At 42.8% G+C, this 25570-nt stretch overlaps 1 protein-coding gene across 1 annotated transcript; it reads right to left on the bottom strand.

Moving 5' to 3' along the window:
• Positions 1–3057: 3057 nt before the first annotated feature.
• LOC149995307 (uncharacterized) lies at positions 3058–20234 on the bottom strand. The gene is made up of 4 exons (XM_090259179.1): positions 19798–20234; positions 15087–15765; positions 14469–14595; positions 3058–5967 (listed from the first exon to the last, which is right to left on the bottom strand). The coding sequence occupies exons 1-4, from the start codon at positions 20232–20234 to the stop codon at positions 3893–3895; spliced, it is 3318 nt and encodes a 1105-aa protein (XP_090115305.1). The 3' UTR covers positions 3058–3892.
• Between the last annotated feature and the right edge of the window lie 5336 nt (positions 20235–25570).

Here is a 25570-nt window from a genome sequence, read left to right as displayed (position 1 = left end):
TAGACTTAAAGGTCCAGGAAGCACAGAGAGTTCCAGATAAACTGGACCCAAGGAGAGCCACACCAAGACACATTATAATCAAAATGTCAAAAATTAAGGATAAAGAGAGAATCTTAAAAGCAGCAAGAGAGAAGAGAATTATGTACAAAGGGGTCCCAATTAGACTATCAGCTGACTTCTCAAAGAGGATTCTGCAGGCAAGAAGGGACTGGCAAGAAATATTTAAAGTAATGAAAAGCAAAAACCTACAGCCACGATTACTCTATCCAGCAAAGCTGTTATTCACAATAGAAGGGCAGAGAAAGTGCTTCCATGACAAAGGAAAACTGAAGGAGTTCATTAGATTCAAACCACTGTTATATGAGAGGTTAAAGGGACTCATTTAGAAGGATAAAAACTATGAACATTAAAATGAAAACTGTACCACAACAACCAGCAACAGAAACTAGGGAAGCGAAACAAAGGCAAACTAAGTAGGCAACGAGAGTGGGAAAAGAATCATAGGTATGGGGAACATTTTGGGGGGAGGTCAGTGGGGAGTGGGAAGGGAGGAAAGGGAGGGAGATGGTACAGGAATTAAGAGGCATAGTAGGAGGGAGTGGAGTAGACAGGAAGATGTTGAGAAGAACTATATGCACAACCAATGGGCATGGACTAAGGGGTGGGACAACTAGAGGGATGAGGGTCACTAGGTGGTGGGGAGCAGAGGACAAACAAATGGGGACAACTGTAACAACATAATCAATAAAACATATTTAAAAAAATAAATCTCCAAATATATATGCCACATAAATGAAAGCACAAAAAACTGTTATTCTGTTATTTAGTACAATGGAATATAAATCAGGATTATGTACAGAACCATAAAAGACTGGGATTAAAATGGCCATGAAGTAAATTCCCAGTGTGGTGAATATTAAAAAAATGGTGATGATTTCAGTTTCATGTGTAAGTGAAGCCTGACCAAATATTATAGTTGAATACGAGTCTACTAATTTAAGCTTTTATAAATAGGTAAAAGGTGTTATAATTAGTATGTCCATCGCATTTTGCAAATAGGTTTAGCCACTATATATTCAATCCACATTTTCATGCGCTTTGCATGAGCCTTTCCCTCAGTGTAGGCGAAAGTCACAAGCCCTCTGCCGGGGGGCCTGCAAGCGGGCCCCCCTGCCCAGGTGTCCTGTGACCTCAGCTTGCAAGAACTTGCAAGCGAGTCTTGCCGGCGCCAGCAGCTGCACACGGCTCCTAGTGGCTGAGTCACGGAATAAAGGAAACAAAGAGGGCTGAAGACCTAAGCCTCCTTCCCATATTGATAACGTCGGATGTGGTGCAGACCCTTGGACCCTTACCCGCACACAATTCTTGGAGGTCAGTTTACAAGTCTCTAAGAACAAAGAAGCTTGAAAATTAGTGTCTCCTCTCTCCTCACAACTATATCGGATGTGGAACAGACCCGTGGACCTTTTGTGATTTACCGTTTTCTTCTGCAGCCCTATAGGTTAATGTTTATCCCTTTTAGTGGAAAAAATGTTTACCATGTAAGCCTTTTTAGTTTCTATTTAGTTTTACTTAAAAAAAATTTTTTTTTCTGCAACCCAATAAAAGAAATGGAGAGCTGTGAACAACTGCTCATGGCCAGAGCGAGCCACAGTCCTCCGTGCGTAGCTGGCCACTCATCCTGCTTGCTGGATTTAATCTCAGCGTCTCTTTCCACAAATATTCACACAACACTCAGAGACAGGGAATATAGCCAACAAAAAAACTCACTGAAACTGCCCTGCCTACAGGGATCACTGGAATAAGCACTGGTCTATGGGCCAAGAGGTCATAGGCTCGATTTCTTTTGGGGAACATGCCTGAGTTGAGTGCCAGGTCCGCAGATGGGGCCAGATGAGAGGCAGCAGATCAATGCTTATCACACACAGACATTGATGTTTCTCTCCTTCCCTGTCTCTCTAAAAATAAGAAAGAAAACCTCTCTAAAAAATAAAACAAAACTAATTGGAACGAAATTAACTGCTGGCTGGTCCAAACAGCAATATCCCTGAACTATAGACACACTTTTTTTAATCCTTCAAACAGGGCACCAGTGGCTCTGACATGAAAATCAGGAAGCCTAGAGATAACCAGTAAGATTTTATGAAAACTTTACTGATTTTAGAGAGAAAACAAAAGAAAAAGAAAGAGGGAGATCTGGATTTCTTCCAGTTACATGTCCATTCATTTGTTGCTTCACATATGTGCCAACATTGAAATCAGAGCCTTTGCGTATCAGATGATACTGTAAACAACTGAGATACCTGGCCACACACCAAAAACCTCTTCATTATATTCAAGGACAATGACTGAATGAACAGAAGATAAATATTCCTGCACATCCTGCGATCAGTGTACACATAGATCCTGCAGTCCCCTTCTCAGAAACATCTCTGCATGCACACTCAGAAGGAGCAAACTCACTCTAGTCAGCTGCAGTCTCCTCCAGCACCTATCAGGCCAGTAATTCTGTTGTGGTCAGTTTACTCTGACCCCTATGCTGCTACAATTAGTGACCATCACCCTGTAATTGCAGACATCATGGCACATGGCCAATTGCATGACAAGGGCCAGAGATTCCCTTCAATAGTATTGACCTACTTGAAAATATGAAGAAAACTCAAGCTGTTCCCATGTGTTCCTGACTCTGTCATAACTACCCCTTCTTTGGAGTGATCTCTGTGTCTCCTGAAATTCACAGCATTGAGGCTTCTCAGAAAAACGATCTTCACTATGTGCATAGGAGCAGAAATGCAAGTTTCAGAAAATGTGCTGAGTTATTTTTGCACCACATTGTCCCCACTGAATAGAGAAGTCACAGACACACGTAAAAGGTATTCAAATCTTTACAATTCTAGGGTCCAAAACTTTATATACTAACCCATACCATAAATATAGCACCCAAGATGAAAGAAAAGTTAGAAAAACGCCTCCATTTTTGTACAAAGCAAAGACAGAATAGCCCGGCAGTTCTTGCATTGGTCATTTGGACACTGAAAAATTATCCGGGGGTATAAAAACAGCCTGTCCGTGAGAAAGGCAGTCCTTCTTCAAGCTGACAGCTGAACTCAGATGATGTTTCCTGGGCAAACACGGAGTCAGGTCAATTACACAACTACTGTCAGTGCAAGAATCAAGACCCAAAAACTTAGGCTTTTCCTAATTTTCTCCACCAAATCAGGGAACAGTGACCTTCTGGGAGCACATGATACTGCTGACTCATGCAATCTCTGGGAACCCTATAGGTGGTGCAGGTGAAATACCTTCAGCAACAGACATATGCAGTGATGTTGATCTGGAAAAAGACCTGGATACATAAAGATTGTGCAACATGGAAACATGATACTCATATAAAAAAAAATTATGAGGAACCTTCCCAGTACTACTGTTAGGCTGCATTAAATCTAATTCAGAGAAACATAACCTACAGTATTGTTTAAAAACGAACAACAAAAAAATGAGACTTTCATATGTGAATGAAGGTTAGAATTTTGGCTAAAGTATCTCCCATATTAACTGCACTAATGGCCTTTTTTCCTACGAGAAATCTCTCCTAATAGCGAAGGCCAGTGATACTATAAGATTTCCCACATTCCCTGCAACCCTAAGGCCTTTCTCTTCTGTGAAAACTCCGATGATACTGAAGACCACTGCTATGGATGAAAGATTTCCCATGTTCATTACACTGATGAGGCCTTCCCCCAGTATGAACTCTCCGATGGACATAAATGTCCTGTTCCTGGCAGAAGGTTTCCCACATTTGCTGCACTTATAAAGGCCTTTCACCTGTGTGAACTCTTTGATGACAACATAGTGCCTTTTTCAGGATGAAACATTCCTACATTCACTGCACTCATGAGGCCTTTTTTTCCGAAGTATGAACTCTCTGATGTCCAAGAAGGTGAGTCTTCCGGGTAAAAGATTTCCCACATTCAGTGCACTCATAAGGCCTTTCGCCTGTGTGAACTCTTTGATGACAATGTAGTGTGTCTTTCCGGGAGAAAGATTTCCCACATTCGCTGCACTCATAAGGCCTTTCACCTGTGTGAACTCTTTGATGACAATGTAGTGTGCGTTTCTGGGAGAAAGATTTCCCACATTCACTGCACTCATAAGGCCTTTGCCTAGTATGATTTCTACGATGTACATTAAGGTAATGGCGGCTAGGAAAAGATTTTCCACATTCATTGCATTCATAAGGCTTTTCACCTGTGTGAATTCCCTGATGCCACTGTAGTGCTTGCTTTCGGATGAAAGATTTCCCACATTCACTGCACTCAAAAGGCCTTTCCCCAGTATGAACTCTCTGATGCACACAAAGGTCATGCTTCCTGATAAAAGATTTCCCACATTCACTGCACTCATATGGCCTTTGCCCAGTATGGAGTCTCTGATGTACACAAAGGTCTTGCTTCTTGATAAAAGACTTTCCACATTCACTGCACTCATACGGCCTTTGTCCTGTATGAATTCTACGATGTACATGAAGATAATGACTGGTTCTAAAAGATTTCCCACATTCACTGCATTCATAAGGCCTTTGCCCAGTATGATTTTTACGATGTACATGAAGGTAATAACCAGTGGCAAAACATTTTCCACACTCATTGCATTCATAAGGTTTTTCACCTGTGTGAATGCTCATATGATGATGTAGTGCTTCCTTTCGGGTGAAAGATATCCCACATTCCCTGCACTTATAGGGGCTTTCTCCAGTATGAACTCTCTGATGTACATGAAGGGCACTCTTCCAGGTAAAAGATTTCCCACATTCACTGCACTCATAAGGCCTTTCCCCAGAATGAATTCTCTGATGTACATGAAAGGTATTCTTCCAGGAAAAAGATTTCCCACATTCCCTGCACTCATAAGGACTTTCCCCAGTATGAACTCTTTGATGTACATGAAGGGCATTCTTCCAGGTAAAAGATTTCCCACATTCACTGCACTCATAAGGCCTTTCTCCAGTATGAATTCTCTGATGTAAACGAAAAGCATTGCTCCAGGAAAAAGATCTCCCACATTCACCGCACTCATAAGGCCTTTCCCCAGTATGAACTCTCTGATGTACACGAAGGGCACTCTTCCAGGTAAAAGATTTCCCACATTCACTGCACTCATAAGTCCTATTATCTTTGTGAAATCTCTGATGATAACGAAGGCCACTGCTACTTCGGTAAGATTTCCCACATTCACTGCACTCATAAGGCCTTTCATCTGTGTGAAGTCTCTGATGATAACGAAGGCCAGTACTACTGTGATAAGATTTCCCACATTCACTGCAATGATAGAGCATTTGTCCAGTGTGAACTGTCTTCGGAGAAGAAGAAGTAGAAATTCTGGTAAAATATTTTCCACACTCACGGCACACAAAATACTGTTTTCCATTAGAAACTCCCTTTTTCTGAAGACATGCGTGGTTGCAGTCAACCGCTGTTTTACAGTCATTCGGGGTGAAATAACTTTTTCTTGGAATAGTCACTCCAGCCGTTGAGACTCTGTTAGGCTTCTCCCTGGTGTGAGTATTTTCTTCCTGGGGATTTTCTGATTCTGAAAGAATGTCCAGTCCAACCTCGCTATAGGTAAAAAGCTTCTGCGACACCTTATAATTGCAAACTTTGGCACGTGACATGCTGGCCACGTCTCCTATGAAAGGTTTCTTTCTCTTGTTAAACCCTTGGTGCTGGTGACACTTTGTACTGAGATAAAATCGTTTTCCACATGCCCCACACCTCAACAGTTTCTGAATGTGTTGTGAGTCCTGTTCCTGTATGAAGTGAGAAATGTGTCTCCAAACTGCCCCACAACTCTTGCAGGGGTGGCTTCTCTGAGGAGACAAAGCTACCTTGACATTCTTTTCCTCCAACACTCTTATAGAAACATTCTGTTCATTTGGAGCTTGCATATCTTCTGTTCCACAGCAGCAACCTGGAAAAAAAAAAGTGTTAAGTATATGTTAACTCTAGAAGAAATGTCCTCACCAGGCTGATTTGGCTCAGTGCATTGAGTGCCGGTTGGAAATCAATGAGCAGTGGTTTGATTCCTAGTCACAGAAAATTACAGGGTTGCCGGTCAGGTCCTGAGTTGGGAGGCAACCATGAATTAATGTTTCTCTCTCTCCCTTTTTCCTATCTTCCCCTTTCTCTAAAAATAAATGAATAAAATCTTTTTAAGAAGTGACTTAAGAAGAAATATCCTCATCACTAATGGCTATCTTTCACACCTTGGCATGAATCTATGAAAGCATTTTCTATACAATTGAGTTGCACACTGAAGAAATAGCTGTTATACTTTAATAGTTAGAAAAGTAAGTCAGTAGTGGTTACCTAACCAAGTAATAAACAGAAGCATGGAATGAAACACACAGAGGACAGTCAGGGAGTTATTGTTCTTCTTCCTCAAAGGGCTTCCTGTAGAAACTTTCCCACTGGTAATGTGAGTCTGTGTAGAATACTTTCTATGAACTTAAGCTTCTCAACATCAATTGTAGCAGCGCCTATAATATTCAAGGTCAATATAATGGTAACTGTGCACACCAAGGGTCTGCAAGCATACAACAATGTTAGAGGGGGGAAAAAAAGAGTACAAGAAATGGATTAAGCACAAAGTTTAGAGAGGTGAACATTATATGTGGGCTGGGAATCGAAGGGAATTGAAAACTTAGAAGTGAGTAATTGACAAACTCTGAAAAACAAACAAGGATGAGTGGACTGGGCGGAGGAACAGTAACGGTGACCAAATGCTAATGAACAAAATAGATTCAAGTTATGACCTTAACAAAGCCCATGCATGAAAACATTTTCAACAGCCATTCACTAAGGCAAGACAGATCTGCGTCCAGTATCGCATGGATGAAGTCATGTTTCTGTGCGGAATCACAAATGATTCTTCCCTTAAATCCCAGGAGAGCTGCTACATGGAATACAGGTCATACATCTGCAAAGAGAAAATCTGAAGACACAGATGGCCCAGCACTATGGCAGATCCACAAAGCACAAAGACACCACACAAAAAGATCTATATGGGTGACTTTAGCAACATGCTCGAATAAGAAGTACGACAATTTTCCCTTCTTCCAGTACAAGGAAACAGCTACTGACAGACTAAATCCTCCACAGAGATGGGAAATAAAAATACAGTTAAGAAATAGAAAATCAGACCTGCCATGTGGCTCAGTTGGTGAGAGGGTCGTCTCCGAACGCCAAGGTTGTGCATTTAACCCCCGATCAAGGCACATAGAAGAAACAACCCATGAATGCATAAGTTACTGGAACAAAAAATTGATTTTCTTGCCTTGCCCTTTACCTTGTGTCTCTAAAAGCAATTAATCATAATCATCAACAACAACAAGAAGCAAGCAGCAAAAGAGCAAAAAACAAAGAACCTCATAGAAAACATGACTGGGATGTGGGTTACCAAACCCATTTGAAGACGCTTAGGATCAAATAGAAGGGTCAGAGTTACCTCTGTCAACCACTGTGATCGCACGAGTTGACTTTACTTAAGTGTTCTGTGACAAACACCAAAAATTTTCATTTTTAAGAACCACAGAAGCCCCTGCAACATCTGTGAAGCTCCCACAGTTTACTCATCAGAGGGCCCTATATAGTTTCTTGGCATGAAACCAAAACAAATCTCTTTGTCAACAGCCTAGACCTGGAAAAACACAAAAAAGTCAGGTTGTCTGCCACAGTATTTGACACCAAAGACTCCTAAACACCCGACTATCACTGAATAGAAATTCTGAGAAAGCAGGTTGGACTTGCACATATTTTGTCATTCTGACCTCAACTCACGTAGCATCAAGGAGAGTAGGCCGCTGCGGCTTGCCTAAGACTGAAACACAACAGCAGCTGAGCCAACCACACATCCATACATGATAAATTATTTCTGTAGCCATAAAATTGAAAGGAGTTTCCGCTTCCTCAAATGCTGAGACATCATTACACAGTTAAAGGAAATGCTAGAAATTAGGGCACTACAAAGAGAACATAGGAATTTTACAATAACTGAAATGAAAGAAATGCAATTCGATGTCAACTGGATAAGAAATCCAACATATTTACTTTAAAAAACATCCATGAGCCACCAGAGAATACAAATGGAACCAACATAAAGAAGATGCTGACTACTGACACGGGAACAATAAGAAAATATGAAATATACAGAAAAAATACATATAATAAAAAGAGAAATGGTGCTGTTGTGAAATTACATGGAAAAAATGGAAAATGCAATAAAAATTATTAAACTAAGTCATGAAAAGGACATGTCATTTGAAATCATCAAGGGAAGGAGAAATAAAAAAATTAAATAAAATCTTAAAATATGGCAAGGTGAATAAGGTAACACCACTTGGATATCCGATCTTTGCATTACAGGAATCAGTGGTGTGTGTGTGTGTATATGTTTGTGTGTGTGTGTGTATGTGTGTGTGAATGGGAATAACTGCTGTCACTGTTGTCTGTGTGTGTGTCTTGGGAGTAGGGACAGAGAAAAGAAAAGGGAGACAAGGAGCCAGATAGGTAGAACACTTATTTTAAAACAGTGAGTGAGTTGAATACTAACACTAAATGAAAACCACTAATATTTCATCCAGAAATCCTCTTCTTCAGAAAGAAATACCTTCCCAGACAAACAAACGCTAAAGAACTTCACTGCCACTCAACCTGACTTAATAGGAATGCCAAAAAACTTCCTCAAGATCAATAAAAGAGTACTAAATAGAAACTCAAATAGATGGGGAAGTATAATTCTCTCTAGTAAAAGTGAGAATAAAATCAAACTCACTACACAGTAGCACCGGAATGGGAGGATGCATATTACGCAGCTATCATAAAGGTTTAACATTAAATCTAGTAAAAATAATGAAGCCACGATTCTGTACCCTATTAGATACACTATATAAAACTTGGGAATTGTGACATCCAAAAAATAAAGAGATATGTGGTAGAGAGTCAAAAGGCAGAATGCTTGGATGCAGTGAAGGTCTTACCAGGATAAAATAAATTGTAAAAAGAATGAGAGGTTTTATGAAGTCTCTTGAAAATCACCAGCAAAAATCATTTTACAAGACAAAACAGTCAAATCAGTATATAAAATCATCAAAAATAAATAAATAAAACCTTAAAAACGTTTCCAGGGCCATAGTATATAGAAACACAATCTACCAAAGCTTATGTATAAAATGCAAATCTAAGAGGAAATTTTATAGTGATGTCTACATTAAAAAAAAAAGACCTGAAATAAATAACCCATCATTACAACTCAGAAAACTTTAAAAACAACAAGAAAGTAAACCCAAAACTAGCAAAGAAATAAAATAACCATTAATGGTAATAGAGGACAAAAAAAGAAAATATCTAAGAGCAATTTTTTGGAGGACACATATAACTGGCAAACGTTTAATTAGACTAAAACAAAAGACTCAGATAATTTAAAGAACAATTTAAGACATGAGATTACAACCAACACCACAAACCACAATGCATCATCATAGGAGATGCTGGCACATGATGTGACCCTACGAAGAAAAACTGTTAAATTCCCACAGTAATCTTATGAAATTATAAAAAATTCACAGCCCTGGTCAGGTCCCAATACACCTAGATTGTAGAACAATACCCCATGAGGGAACACGCATTCAGCTATAAATGCAGAGATAGTTAGAACGGCAGAACAATGTTTCCCTTTTCTCTCTGCGTCAGGCTCCATTCCATTCTGAAATCAATAAATAAAACTTTTTATAAATACATAAACAGGACTTCCGGCCAAAATGCAGGCTTAGGTCCACACGCTTCACCACCTTCCACAGCAATAAGATTTACAACTATCGCAAAGCAGAAAACCACCAGAACTACAAGAAAATTGAACTGCATGGATCCAACAAACAAAGACATAAGGAAGTCATACTCATCCTGACAGACAGGAGGGGCGAATAGGATACACTGTGGTAGTGGCATTTGCAGCAAGGCAGTAGCTGTGGCCAGCCAGTGATAAGAGCAGTAATACATTAAAAAGAGTCCGGAGAGAAACCTGGGGAGCATTTAACAGCACCAGACTGGTCTGTGCAGCTCATGACTCCAGTGCTGGGGACAATAAGCCTCATTGCTTCTGACTCTGAAAACCAGTGAGGTTTGAGGTAGGGGAAGAAACTGTCACTCTCTCAGCAGAGTCCATTTGTGTAGAGGCCCCTACAGTCCTAGAATGTCTGCAAACCCATACACTCCAGGAAATATAACTAAGGCAACACCTAGTGGTGAGCCAGTCTAAATGAGACGCAGGAGCAAGTGCCATTGTTCCCTCTAAGACTCGTCCCCCACATAGAGCACCACAACGTGGTAAAACAGGTCGCCCCGCACTGACGAATACCTAAGGCTCTGCCACTTACAACATAACTGGTGCAAAAAAGAGGCAAACAGAGGAAGGCTGTCAAGTTGAGAAGACAGAGAAGTGTGGCCCAAAAGAGGGAGCAGATAAAGGTTCCAATGGGAGAACTAAGCAATGAGGAGATAGGCAACCTAACAGAGACAGAGTTCAGAACAATGGTGATAACAATGCTCATAGTCTTGACAGGCAAGATGAACTACGACGAACGCATAAGGGAAGAAATGAAGGCTAGGTAAGTGAAACAAAGAAAATCCACACGAAACAAATAGTGAAAGGAAAGAAGCTTGGGTTCAAATCAACAATTTGGAACCTAAGGAAGAAATAAAGTCAACCAGTACAAAATCAAGGAACAAAAATTGAAAAAACAACAAGATAGGAACTTCTGGGACAACTTTAAACGTGTCAACATATGAATCATAGGGGTGGCAGAAGGAGACGAGAAAGAGCAAGACATGGAAAACTTATGTGAAAAAACAATAAAGGAAAACTTTCCTGACTTGGTAAATGAAACATAGAAATTCAGCAAGCGTTTAGAATCCTAAAGAAGGTAGACCTAGCCCTAGCTGGTGTGGCTCAGTGGACTGAGCTCCTGCCTGTGCACCAAAAGGTCACTGGTACAATTCCTGGTCAGGGCACATGCCAGATCCCCAGTTGCAGGCGAGCAAGAGGCAACTACACATTGATGTTTCTCTCCCTAACTTCCCCTCTCTGTAAAAATAAAATCTTAAAAAAAGAAAAAAAAGGAAAAACTAGTACCAAGGAGGAACACACCAAAACACATCATAATTAATATCCCAAGGATTAAAGATATAGAAAAAATCTGAAAAGCAGCAAGAGAAAAGAAGAGAAGTACCTACTCCTATAAGACTATCAGCCCTGGCAGGTGTGGATGAGTGGATTGATTAAGCACTGCCCTGTGAACCAAAGGGTCGCCGATTCAATTACCAGTCAAGGCATATGACTGGGTTGCACACTAGGTCCCCAGTTGGGAGTGCGTGGGAGGCAACCACATATTGATGTATCTCTACCTCTTTTTCTCCCTTCCTTCCCCTCTCTTTAAAAATAAATAAATACAATATTTTTTAGAAAAAGAACATTAGCTGATTTCTCAAAAGGCCAAAAGGGACGGGCAACAAGTATTGCAAGTGATGAAAATCAAGGACATACAACCAAGATTACTCCATCCAGAAAACTATCATTTAGAATGGAAAGGCAGGTAAAGTACTTCCCCGACAAGGTAAAGCTAAAGGAGTTCATCATCACTAAGCCATTATTATACTAAATGTTTAAGAGACTTATTTAAGAAAAAGAAGAGGCTCAACACTGTGAACATTCATATGAGAACAAACACATAACTATCAGCAGAATCTAAAACAAAAACAAAAACACAAACACAAAACCCTAAGCAAACAGCCAGAAGAGGAAGAAAATCATAGGTATGAGAATCACTGGGAGGGTTATCAGACAGGATGGGAAAGGGTAGGAATGGGGAAATGGTGAAGGGATTAAGAAGTATAATTGGTACATACAAAATAGACAGGGGGATGTTAGGAATATATAGAAAAGGGAGAAGCCAAAGAACATACAGGTATGTCCCAGGAACTAAGAACGGTGGGACACTGGAGGGAAGTGACATGTGGGTGGAGGGTTACAAGGGAAAAATAAAAAACTCATATAACTGTAAGAGCATAACCAATAAAATATACTTAGAAAAAAATAAAAAATAAATTAAAGAAATACATAAATAAATGGAGAAAAGAGACTGGATACAAAAATCAACATACAAATCTCAGTTCCATTTCTACACACTAATCATAAATTCTTTGATAAAGAAATGAAGAGTCATGGCCAGGTGGTTCAGTTTGTATGATTCCAAGTCAGAGAACCCAAATAGGTTGCTTGTTGGGTTCCAGGTTTGGGCACATGTAGGAGGTAACTGATCGATGTTTCTCTCTCACATAACATGATTCTCTCCCTCTCTCCCTTACTTCATCTATAAAATCAATGTACATAACCTCAAGTCAGGGTTAAAAAGAAAATAAAGAAATGAAGAAGATAGTCAACATTAAAATAGCATCAAAAACAATAAAATACATATGGATAAATTCAACTGAAAAAAGTGAAAATATGAACATTGAACAGGACAATACAGTGCTTAAAGAAAACGATGTAAAGACAAATGCCTGAAAGACACCTAGTGTTCAAATGTAAAATTTAATAAAGATAACGTGTCTACATTACCCCAATCAATCTACAGATAAATGCAATTCTGGAAATTCTAATGGTATTTTAGACACAAATCAAAAAAGAATCCTGTAATGTACAGAGCCTCAAAAGACTTTGATAGCAAAACCAATCCTGAGCAACAACAAATCTTCTTAGCATCACACTCCCTGACTTCAATCTATTACAAAGCCAAAGAACCAGTGTGTTATTAAAATCAACACAGAAGCACAGACTAATAGAATAGCACGCCACAACAAGAAATAAACAGACACCGATATTCAACTAATCTTTGACAAAAACTTCAAGACATAAGAGAAAAGTGGTTTTCCTACCTAATGGTGCTGGGAAAAATAGATAATCACATGTAAATCACTGATAAAAGTTAGCTTAAACCGTATACAAAATTAAATGTCAGTCCTAGGACTTAAATCACTTCCAAGACAACCTAGAAAAGATGCTTTAGAGATTTCTGATTTCATTTTCATCTATATACTAATTTTGTTAAAGATTTTATTTATTTATTTCCAGGAAGAGAAAGAGAGGAAGACGGGGAGATTCATCGATGTGCAAGACAAGCATCATTTGTTGCCTGTCCCACACCCCCAACTGGGGACCCAGCCAGCAACCCACGCATGTTCCCTGACTGGGAATATAACCGATGACCTTTTGGTTTCCAGAAAGATGCTCAACCCACTTACTACTCATGGCTGAAAATTATCTTTTGAAATAATCTTCTAAACATGACAACAACCACAATGCAAAAGAGCATATATAAGCAGTTCAGCCTTACAACAAATGAAAAGGCTTCTCTACAGAAGAACAAGTGAAAGAAAAGGCAGCCCTGCCCAGTGTGGCTCAGTTGGTGTAAGTCACCCTGTAATCCTACAGGTGGCCTGTTGGATCAGGGCACTTGACTGGGTTCCTGTTTCAGACTCTGGTTGGGGCTGGAGAGATAAGCAAAGGATCAATGTTTCTCTCCCATATTGGCGGTTCTATTTTCCCTTCCTTCCTTTCTATCTAAAAATAAAAATTAAAAAATTTATTAAGAAAAGGGGAAAAAGAAGGCAAATTCAGGATGGGAGAAAACACTTGCAGAATGTATACATTTATGGCTTGAAGATGTAGATTCGGGTCAGAAAATGTCACGCAAATTCATTTACTGGTAAATACAAACTTATGTCCACACTATTCTGTAGGCTATTAATAATGCAACAACGGAGTCTAAAAAAAACTCTTCATGACTTATTTAAAATTACTTTCTCAATAACACTAGCAACCAGCATCTGAGCCTCCTGCAAAACTGGGAACACCAGACATGCTAAATGCGGGTTGCCAAAAGCATTGAAAGGGCACCAAAAAAAGAGCAAAATCAACATTTGGGAGGTACAATTATGCCAATATTAAAAGCCTTGTATCACTAGGTGAAAAGCCATCTATTAAATACACATCACATTCAAAACTCATTAGTTAAAAAAATTCAGAAAGAATTTCCCAAAAAAATATGCACAAATGAACAATAGGAATAGAAAGATAGGCTTTTTCTCACTAATCAAGGTGGTATTCACTAGCCTCCCTGCAACATTACCAACCACAAATCCTTCCCTATGAGTTCAGTACAACAGGTACTGGAATTGCAGGGACAGAAAAGGAAAGTACACACAAACCACACCTACCAAGGTAAGCAACTGCTCAGAAACCTGGAAAATCAAGCAGGGCTTACCGTCCACATGTGAGGAGAGAGCACCCCCTAGAGGACATGAGGCATGGGAAATGCAAGGCCAGGTCCATGTAACTGGCCAAAGTGAGGGTCTTACCCAGCGAGGATAGAAGTTCAAAGTTCTCCAGCATCACACCCAGGTACAGGCGTCTCTGACTGTCATTCAGGAGGCGCCATTCCTTCCTGGAGAAGTACAGGGCAATGTCCCCAAAGGTCACACCAACCTGTCAAAATTGAAACAAATGACAGGAGCTGTGTCATCTGAGAACCACAATACTACTTCTTACACATCCTCCCCATACTTAATTTCCTCCAGGGCTCCCCAGTTCACTGGGACACCAGGCCCATATACCAGTGCTGGCCGCTCTGTCATCACAGCCCCATTAATTACTCTACTCACGCTCAGCAACAGCTGCTGTTTGGGGCCTAGAGGGGAGCGGAGAGCAGATAAACGCCCTATAAGCATTAGAACGTGACTGTAGGTTCTCATTTTTCCCCACAAGCAATGCCATTCAGTCTCCCAGTTCATGTCTCAAAGTCACAGCTAAAGACGGGCTTCTGCTTTCAAAACCGTTACCGGGCACAGTGAACTTACACTTCCTCTGCTAGTGCTCGCCATTGTGGAATGTCGGCCTCCTTCATGTCTTCAGAGCACAGGTCCTCTCCCTCAGCTGTCACCTTCCTGCTCCGTAGTACAGGTACATCCTGGACTTACCGAAAAACTACGCCTATGGCTTCCAGAGAGTGCTTGGCATGTTCCAGCAGGATCCGTAATAACCCGTTCTCGGACGGATCCCACAGCCCGGCAAAGCCCCGAAAGAGGATCTGAGCTCCTCCGTTCCTGCCCGCTGAACTTTCCGTCAGTAATCACCACCCAGAGCCGCATGGGAATTTCAGATACAAAAAGCCTTTGTTCACTCTGCACTGTACTTGCCGTGTGTTCAGAAACCACAACATTCTTCCGATAACGCCCCTCACGATGCCTTAGGCGAAGTCTGACAGAACGCGGGAACACACAGAGACGGCCTGAACTCACCTCAGCGAGGCGTCTGAGCGAGGCCGCCAACGGACGCTGTCGGGGAGGCGGGAAAGTAACGGCGGGAGGTGAAGACACTACGGGCATGACGGCCCCTTTCCGGTTCCCCCGGTCCGGGTCGCCCGGCTCCTTACTCCCCTGTGTGCTCCGTGGACCATGACTCTGGCGCCGTCCCCGCCCCCGCATTTCCAGCAGCACCCAGCCACCCAGAGGTTCTGAGAACGTGGTCAAATCCACTTTGGCTGAAGACAAAGAAACGTTCTTGCGCCGGAAGTCCCGCCTTACGCGGTGAGCGCCAATGGCAACGTCTTTTCCGAACCTGCAGTAGCTAGAGGGGAGGTATTCCTCGTATGGTATTCTGGGTAATATGGGTTAGAGACCAAAGTGGTGATTGGGCCTCTTCAAAGATTCCCTTCAGCAAAAAAATCACGACCTGCTGCTAGGGCCCATGGAACAGGACACGTCTCAAACCACACATCATGAAAATGACTAAAGGAAGTTTTTATCTTGTCCTGCTCCAGGGAATGAGTTAATATTGATAAAAACCCATTATCTGAGGCCCAGTGAGTCATAATAAGAGGCATTCCTGAGTTACAGTCTGGAAAAATTTATCCTACAAATGACCTACTTAGACTATTATATATGTATGTGACAAGTATAATACAAGACTATAGCAGTCATTTTTTTTGAAACAAAAAAAGAACTATGAATCATAATATAAACATTAAATAGAGGACTGCTGTTTTGATATTATTTGTGCATTATTAGAAATTAATAAATTTTTTACAATATTAGTTGAATTCTCACGATTATTCGTGTTTTTATGTGTAAAAATAGTATTGTATTATCATATTGAAATAAATTTGCCTATCACAAACATATGGAAGACATCAGGTGAGATGATGTTTCAGGCATTTTCAATGGGATAAGATTACAAACATATTTAGAAATTATATGTAGAGTAAATAAGGTACATATTTATAATAAAAATGCTGTTATGTGAGGCATAGCTGCGTCCAATGTTCTAGGCTCGGTTGGAAACTACTCTGTCCAGCAGAGGTTTCATGACCACGGCAGAACAAACTTATCCAGGTCACTATTTTGTCTGGGGGGCAGGGAGGTGGCTACCCTCTCTAGAGGAGAACAGCAGCCAGACCTCTGTCCCTCAAGCTTTTTATTGAGAAGGATACACATAGAAGATACAATATTAAAATTCATAAATCATGAATGGCTTTCAGGTGCCTGGATTACAATTGACAATAACAGATTACAAGTTCCAGTACAGCGGGTACAATGACTAGTCTGTGCCAGGATCTATCAAACATCTTGACCCGACACTGGCACTAGGTACAAGGTTTCATATATTCCTTGATAGAGAATCTTTATACTTAATTAAGAGATAGAGAAAAGCAGAGCAAGTTCTAAAGCATAATAAGCATTCTTTAAATCTAATTCCCATGGAAACCCTCTGAGTGGTTTTCAGGTGTGTCTCCCAAGCAGCCTTTGTTGAGACTTAAAGACAAGCACAGCCCGGGGGCAGGGGTGGGTGGGTTGGGAGGCAGGTCAGGCTCAGGCAGGGGCTACAATTCCCTAAACCACAAGGAGCGGTTCCCCACAATAATGTATGTATGTAAGCAGCAAGGAAACTGGTGACTCCCAAACCAGTAGAAAATAATTAGCAGCAAAGGACAAATGTTAATTCGAGGGTCTCTGAGCGGGAGTTAACAGTATTAGCATATTTACAAGCCATGAAGGGGGCATTCCACAGCTCAGCACAAATGCTTCTGAGAACAACGGATATCTGAGATAAAGAGGGGGAGATAGTTATCACCAAGCACAAGTGTGAGAAATGCTCACCATAAAAACCGGGACACAGGACTTGGGCAGCAAAGCGAGGCATTTATTCATGAGTCTGCAGAGTCGGGGGCACCCTCAGCCAGGAGAATGTGCGCTCCAAGTAGACAAAGAAATCTGGTTTTATAGTAATGCCATTAGCTTCCCTTCCCTAACTCGATTAGCTCCCCCTCCCCTTTCCTCCCCCGTTTCTCCATTACTGGTTACTCTGGAGTTACAATCTAAAGCGATTATCTAAATGCCCCTACTGTGATTTGTAAATATGCTACTGCTGTCAACTACCTTCTCCCATTTTCCCTTTGTCTGGTGATGACTATGTTTCTACTGGTTTGGGAGTCACTATTTCCTTGTTCTTTACAATTCTCCCTGTCTTCTCTTGGGAAATTGACTACTCAAACCACTCTATTTATCCCTTCAAATCTAAGGAGGATTTCTCGACTTTCTTCCTCATAGATAGGATTCCCTTTGGCCTCTAGGAGGAGGAGATTATGAAAAGTTGCTGGCATTTGTTTAGTTAATGCAGTCTCAGCCTCTGAACTAAACCTCTGATGTATGGAATAATACAGCAACCTAAAGCTGTGAGGACGCCTGCTACCACTAGGTGGGATATGAGAGCTGATGAGATCATTCCTTTCCAGTTGCCAAACCAATTTTCTAACCATCCTGTTATGGGATTGTCAATACCTGAGTTTTCCACTAGTTCATTTGCTAAGGTAGTTAGTCCCTGCAGAGCCTTAATGGTAGATCCATCAGGGGCTGTATTATTAGGGATAAAGGTGCAACACTGTCCCCTGAGCATTACACATACACCTCCCTTTTCTGCCAACATCATATCCAGTGCCATCCTGTTCTCCCAAGCCACTTGACTGGTGGCATCTAATTGTTGAGCAATTCCTTCTATAGCACTCCTAGTATAACTGATAAACCTCTGCTAGTTATAATAAATATAATTTATCCAATCAACATTTTTATTAATGGTCGACCACCAGAAGAGCACTGACTCAAACCCTGCTGCTATCTTGATTTCTAGCTTTAAACTCCTCTGGAACTCCTCTAGGGACCCCAGTGGCATCAATATAGATATAAGGATCGAAGGATCCACCAGGTGCCATTGACCTCTTTTTCCTAACAGGGGCAGTCTGGGTCGGTTTTGGAAATGCTAGGGTAAATGAGATAGCCAATTGAACCAGGGCACAGGTTCCACTCCACCTGTCAGGTTGGAGTTTCCAGAGACTCCTCTGCCCACAATACCACCAGACATCTGTTCTGGGGATTCGGAGGGGAATATAGTTGCCGGCCCCACCGTGAAGGTGGCTCGCATATCTGGTATGAGTGCATGTTAGGAGTTCTCCCACAGGGGTACCCGAATTCGCTTCCCACCTAGAGAGGTAAGAAGAGTAATTCATGGGCCCCACTGAGTATGAAGGGAGAGATTGAGTCCCATTACTCCTTATAGAGGGAGAGGAGAGACAAGCTTCTCCAAGTCTCGTTTCCTCATGCATTCTCATCCCCGTAGAGAGCGAGCATACAGGCCATTCCCGAGGGGTCAGAGTCCCAGCCTAGTGGAAATGGTATGACCTGTGCCTGGGGTCTCCCTGTGGTACAAGCATAACAGTTGCTTTTATTCAGGGATTTAAAAGTAAACTTGACCCATTCTACCCAAGCATTTGCGTCCCCGTACCCAGTTTCTATCTCTAAGCTTTGTCTGAGATCTAATACCTCAAAAACTTTTACCTTGGCTGGATCATTCTGGGGTCTTTTCTGAGGTGTTTCTGAGGTCTGGATGGGGGAAGTTAGATTTTCTAGGGAAGGAGGAGTTGTCACTAAGTGAAGACCTAGTCATTCTACTAGATCTATGCCAGATACATCAGCTCTTAGGCCATAAACTCAGGTAGCCACATGGGGTTCCTGACTTAAGGCCTGTGGCTAGTTAAGTGTTAGAAGAAGAGGGTTGCACTGGAGAGGCTGGCAGTTTGGGGGAGGAGCTCCTTTGTCTAAAGTTATTTTAGGCAGGAGCAGTTATACTCGCTCAGGAGGAGTGGCTGTTTGCCCACTGGGTTTTGTTGTCCACCAGATATATTACCAGGTAGGACAACGGCTGCTCCCTAAATATGTAAGAATTCCATTATTTTCTAGATAGGGACAGAGATATTTCTCCTGAGATGACAGCCAACATTGATAAGTAAGGTCCCCACAAGACAAAACTTGGCATGCATCAAACTTCTGAGTCTGGGGATTTGTACTTTCAGTGACATTAATAATTAGGGTTACTGGCCTGACCCAGCCCAGAGTGCCCTGGAAGGAGACTGTTATCCAGCAGAGCATTATAAAGGGCCCACACCCCCACCTAGGGGACATGACTTTTTCCTGAGAGTTAACTTCAGAGGGTCCCTCCCCTGCTCCGAGGTTATTTCCCACTTAGCCTCTGCCTTTTCTTCTAGGGGTCCCTTTACCCTAGTGTAATGAGTCCACCCCTTTTACAGCAGTTCTCCCAGCAGTCTCAGCAGTCAGGAGCACCTGGAATGGTCCTTCCCACGTGGGCTGAAGTTTCTTTCCTCTCCAGGACTTGATCAGGACCTTGTCGCCAGGCTGGAAGCGGTGAACCAGGAACTCGAGCGGTGGGGTCTGGGCAAGGAGACCTTTCACCTTAATAGAGGCAAGGGTAGATGAAATAGCCAATATATAATTCTTTAAGAACTGATCCTTGGTCTCCAGGGTGGGTAGCTCAGTCCTCTCTCCTAGGTAAGGGAGTCCATAAAGGAACTTGTAGGGTGATGATATCCCAATATCCTTCCTAGGAGCTGTCCTGATCCTGAGGAGAGCCAATGGAAGACACTTGGTCCATGGTAACTTGGTCTCTAAGATCAATTTAGTTAGTTGTTTCTTTAGGGTGTGGTTCATGCTTTCTACTGAACCTGAAAAAGGAGGGTACCAGGGGGTATGATATTCCCACTTGATGTCTAGACAATTCATAACGCCCTCTAACACTTGGGAGGTAAAATGACTCCCATTTTCTTGAGTCAATATTTTCAACTAAGCCAAATCTGGGGATAATTTGTTCAAGGATTATTTTAACCACCTTGCTTTCTGTGGTTGATGGAAGTGGTAAGGCTTCCACCCACCCAGAGAAATGATCTACTATAAGAGAAATTTTTGATGACCCACCTTTGGCATTTCAGTAAAATCAACCTGAATGCTCTGGAAGGGCCTGAGTCCCGGCGGCCTTCCCCCAGCCTGCACCTTTTGTACTGCCTGTTTGTTCACCTTCTGGCATATGAGGCCTCCATGGCAGACCTGCTTAGCTATAGTGTAAATTCCAAATCCCCCATATTGTCTGAAGACTGTGTCACAGAGGGCCTGAGGTCCCCAATGGCTGCCTTGATACAGTGTTATCATAATTTCCCTGAGGACCTGCTTATTCAGCATCTCCCTCCCCTCTGGGAGTTTCTTCCCAGTCGCATCTTTTGAGGCTCCTATCTGAGTTAATCTCCTTATTTCCTCCAAGGAAAAGGTAGGAGCTATTGACACAGGGCAGGGGGAGACACGGAACCAGGTAGAGGACTTTACTTTCTCCCTCTAACGCAGCCTGCTTTGCTGCATTATCAGCCAGCCTATTTCCTCTAGCTTCATATGATCCCCCAGTCTGATGTCCGTTGATGTGGACTATAGCAACTTCTGTAGGGAGTAGGAGGCCATCCAGGACTGACTTGACTAGTTTTTCATGTATTAGTTCTTTCCCCCTGCTATTTATTAGTCCTCGTTCTAGTCAAATTTTTCCAAAGGTATGGGCTACTCCATAGGCGTACTTAGAGTTCGTATAGATGGTTCCTTCCTGGTCCTTTAGTAATTTCAATGCCTGCCCAAAAGCATAGAGTTCACATGTCTGTGCAGACCAATTATTAGGCAGCCTCCCTCCCTCAGAAAGCACTTGAGAATCCCCATCAATAATGGCATATCTATTATATCTTTCCCATTGATTACTCGGGAAGAGCCACCGATGAAAAGGGACTGTCCACCCTGTAAGGGCTTTTCTTTCAAATATGGTCAGACCCTAGTCTGGTATTATATGACATCAAGGCAGTTATGCTCTAAAGCCTCCTTGTTACAGAAACAGGGGTGTCCAAAAACAAACCCCGGAGTTTGCATCTGGGGGATGGGGAATAGAAAGAAGCTTTTAAGACGCCTTTGCATGCCTGGGGCTGGTTGCTAGTGTCTTTGTTATGCAAAATGGCTTTGATACTTCCAAGGCCCAAGAAGATGGGAGGAGTCTTGAACTGTGGAATGGTATGGAAGGAGCCTACAGAGCCTGCGTAGTGTTCTGTGAATGGTCAGAACTGGTTGCAACACCCACTGCGTCAGAGAATACGGTCAGGGATATATATGCAGCTGCAGACATTTTAGCTGGATCTCTCTCTCCCTCACTCTCGAGCTCTCCCTCCATGCGGCTTGGTGAAGGGGCCCTCTCCATGTGGTTTTGAGAAGCTAGGTTGTCCATGCGGATTAAAGAAGCTGAGTTCTCCATGAGTTTTGAGAGGGCTTTCCAGGCTGCTTTAAGAGGCTCTTGCCATGCGGTTTTGAGGAGAGGAGATCCACGTGGTTTGCAGGAAGAAGGCAGTTTACAAGGAGGCTGAGGATCCAGGCGGTTCTGCATTGAGAGCAGGAGGGCACCACAACACAGAAAGGACCTCCCCACCCAGAATTGAGTGATTGGTAGCTACTGGTAAAGCTGAACTGTGCCTAGGAAATAGGGAAACGGTGTTTCTGACTTTCCTAAGACTGGCCAGGTCTGGGAGGGGGAGGCAGAACTATGTGCAAATAAACAATTCTTTTTCTTTTCACTAAACTCTGGTATTGAGAGTTATAATTCTGGCGGCGGGCAATTGGGCCCCTAACTAAACAGCTCATGGGTTCTGTTTCAATTGGAGCAGCCCAGGGGTCCTGTTACATCCTGAGTCCCCTCTTCTCCTGCCCAAAAAGGAAGCTAGCAGGGTTCAAATTTGGGCTTTGAGAGAGAAAAAAATCATCCTTTTCTAGGAAGATGGCCTCATACTTAAGAATCCTGGAGTCGGTTAACCACCACCCTGCCTTCTGGTTTAGAATTGCTCTGACTTGATGAGGGGACATAACAGTGAGAGGCCCCCCCAAAGGTTAATTTCCTGCTTTCTTCTACTAACAAAGCTGTAGTGGCCACTGTCTAGATGCACTCTGGCCACCCTCGAGAAACTGGATCGAGGAGTTTGGAGAGATAGGTAATAGGTTCTTTCTTTCCAGCCCACTCCTGAGCCAGAACCCCGAGCACCATGCCCTGATCCACCGTGAAAAAGAGGTGGAAAGGTTTCTCTAAGGAAGGAAGGGCTAAAACTGGGGCGGTTACTAGAGCTTGTTTCAGCTCATTAACTGTATTTATCCTCTCAGTCATCCACTGAAGAGGATCTAGTTCTTGTTCTAACAGTTTTGAATACAATAGTTCAGTTTTCTGAGCATATGACGATCCAGAGCCTGAAATATACCGTTAGCCCTAAAAATGTCCTTAATTCTCACTTAGTCCGAGGTAGGGGAAGAGTGGTAATAGCTGCTGTCCTCTCAGGACTGATTTTTCTCTTTCCTGCACTTTAGATGGCCTAAATATTTTACCTCTTGTTCTACAAATTGCAGTTTCTCCTTAGACACACGCAACCCCTTCTGTTCAGAGTTTCTAGTCCTTGCTTCCCCTGGATAACTTTCTCAATGGTTGAGATCATGATCCGAGCCTTCTGCTTCTGCTTCTCCTCCTCTCCTCTAACATACGCTTTCTGAGCTCCTCTGAGGAGTTCCTCTACCGTTCTTTCATTCTGTCCATCTACCTTCTGTAATTTCTTATTAATATCTGGCCAGCTTTTTGTTACAAAGGTGACCTTTAAGAGTCCCTGCCCTATAGCATCCTCTGGATCTAGACCAGAGTACTTTCTCATCTGGTCCCTGAGCCTTTGTAGGAACACAGATGAGCCTCATCTCTTTCTTGCTGTATCTCGAATGCCTTTGAGACATTCTGTGTCCTCGGGACAGACTCTTTAATTCCCCTGATGATGAGACTCCTAATGTCTCTCATCTGAGTCCTATGTGCTGTCCTGTTATGATCTCACTCAGGATCTACACTGGGGAACTTCTGTTCAGCCAGTACAACTCCTGGACCAGGAGGGTGTTCTCTTTCCCATATCCTCATAGCAGACTGTCTGATCATTCCCCTTGCTTCTCCACTAAAATGGACGTCTATAATAGACATTAATTCTGTCCACGTGTATGTGCAGGGTCCAAGGAACTGGCCTAGTTGTTACGCCAGTCCAAGGGGGACCTCTATCAAGCACTTCATCTCACGCTTGAAATTTCTGACTTCAGTGTTTGTTAAAGGAGCATTGACATATCCAGTTTGCCCTGGACCTATAGGGACCTCTCTGAGGGGAAACATCCGTGGCTCTGAGGGGAATGAGGAAGTTCTTTAGGTCTTGCTTACATTGTTCTAATTCTTTTCTTAATCTAGAATAAGTTCCCACCGGCGCCGTAGGTGTCATGTGGGTGGATACTGGTGGGGTATCTGCTAGGTGTTCCTGGCCTCTCCCGTCCATCTGTATGTCTGTCTGCGGTGCCTCTGTCCAGTTGGCCGCAGGCTGGCCAGGGCCATAAGGTCGTGGGAGACAGGACAGGGGGCTCCAGGCTTTATTTATTTATTTATTTCCGTTTACAGGGAAGAGACCTGTAGACCTGCTGGTAGGTTGGTTATTTATTTATTTATTTATTTATTTATTTATTTATTTTCGTTTACACGGAAGAGACCTATAGATCTGCCAGTAGGTTGCAACCAGCAGAGAGCATATTCCTTCTCTTCCTTAGAAGTTGATGCCTGATCACTCGCATATAAGACCAGGACTTGACAAACCCAACAATCATCAGACCCAAACTGGGGCCAGAAGACAGATTTCCCCTCAATGGACTCCTTTGGCCAAATGAGACAACAATAGTTTACCATTGTCTGTTTTTCCTTACTTTTGGTCCTGGGATCCTCTCCCCAGTGCTCTAACATTCTCCCTAATGGACTGTTGGGTGGAATATCTAGGGCCCCACCCCTTCCTGGCCCCACCCCTTTTAAATTCCCTAGGCCTAGAATTTCTATTTCCCATCCTCAGCTGATTCTTGTGGCTGAATCTGGTTGTGTTCTCAACCTCCTTTAGCAGAGATGTATTGAACATAGACCTCGTGAGCTCAATCCCCCTATACCGGAGAATTTCTACCCATGCCCTGTATACTCAACCTCCCTTACCGGAAGTTTCTTGTATACAGTCCTGTGTGCTCAACCCTCTTACCAGAGACTTTGTACACAGCCTGAGATGCTTCGTCTGTCTCCTGCTATTTCCCTCATGGGAGAACGGACCCAGCGGATTGGGACTCCGCACTCACTTCATGTCTTGAGACACGTCCCAGCCACACACACAATCAGCTCCCCGAGGATGCCCAACCACCAAAGCAGTACTTAAGTCCAATGATCTTACCTTGGCCCGTGCACGAGGCTGCCTGGTTGTCGCAATGTTTGTTCTTGTTTCCCCCTTGCGTCGATCCACTGCTGTCCCAACAAGAAGTCTCGGGTTGTTTCCGGACACTGTGAGGCAGGTGGTCCCTGGGTCAAGCGGGTAGGACGCGTCTCCCTCCTCAGCTCAAAGCCCCTTCCAGCACACATGTGGAGGATCCCCGTCGAGCCCCCAAATTGTGAGAAATGCTCACAATAAAACCCAGGACACAGGACTTGAGCAGCAAAGCAAGGCGTTTATTTACGAGTCTGCAGAGCCAGGCACACCCTCAGCAAGGAGAACGTGCTCGCCAAGTAGACAAAGATGGCTGGTTTTATAGTAATGCGATTAGCTTCCCCTCCCTAACGTGATTAGCTCCCCCTCCCCAACGCGATTAGCTCCCCCTCCCCTCTCCTTCTCCCCTGTTTCTCCATTACGGGTTACTCCAGAGTTACAATCTAAAGTGATTATCTAAATGCCCCTATTGTGATTTGTAAATATGCTACTGCTGTCAACTATCTTCTCCCATTTTCCCTTTGTCTGGTGATGACTATCTTTCTACTGGTTTGGGAGTCACTATTTCCTTGTTTCTTACACAGGGAAATGGGAAAATATAGCTAGACAGCCCAGCAAACAAGTTAGGAAAATTTCAAAGGAGAGCTGGAGACAGACCTATAACCAGATCCGTCGTCGTCGTCGTCGTCGTCGTCGGCAGCCGTCCGTCTCGAGAGACGATGGTGTAGCTTCTTAAGAGTCTATCTGCACCGCTGA

This window comes from Furipterus horrens, unplaced genomic scaffold (assembly GCF_987537825.1).
Source record: "Furipterus horrens unplaced genomic scaffold, mFurHor1.1.pri manual_scaffold_13, whole genome shotgun sequence".
Classification (NCBI taxonomy): domain Eukaryota; kingdom Metazoa; phylum Chordata; class Mammalia; order Chiroptera; family Furipteridae; genus Furipterus; species Furipterus horrens.
Note: the sequence above shows the minus strand (reverse complement) of the source record. Positions and strands in the feature narration are given on the sequence as shown.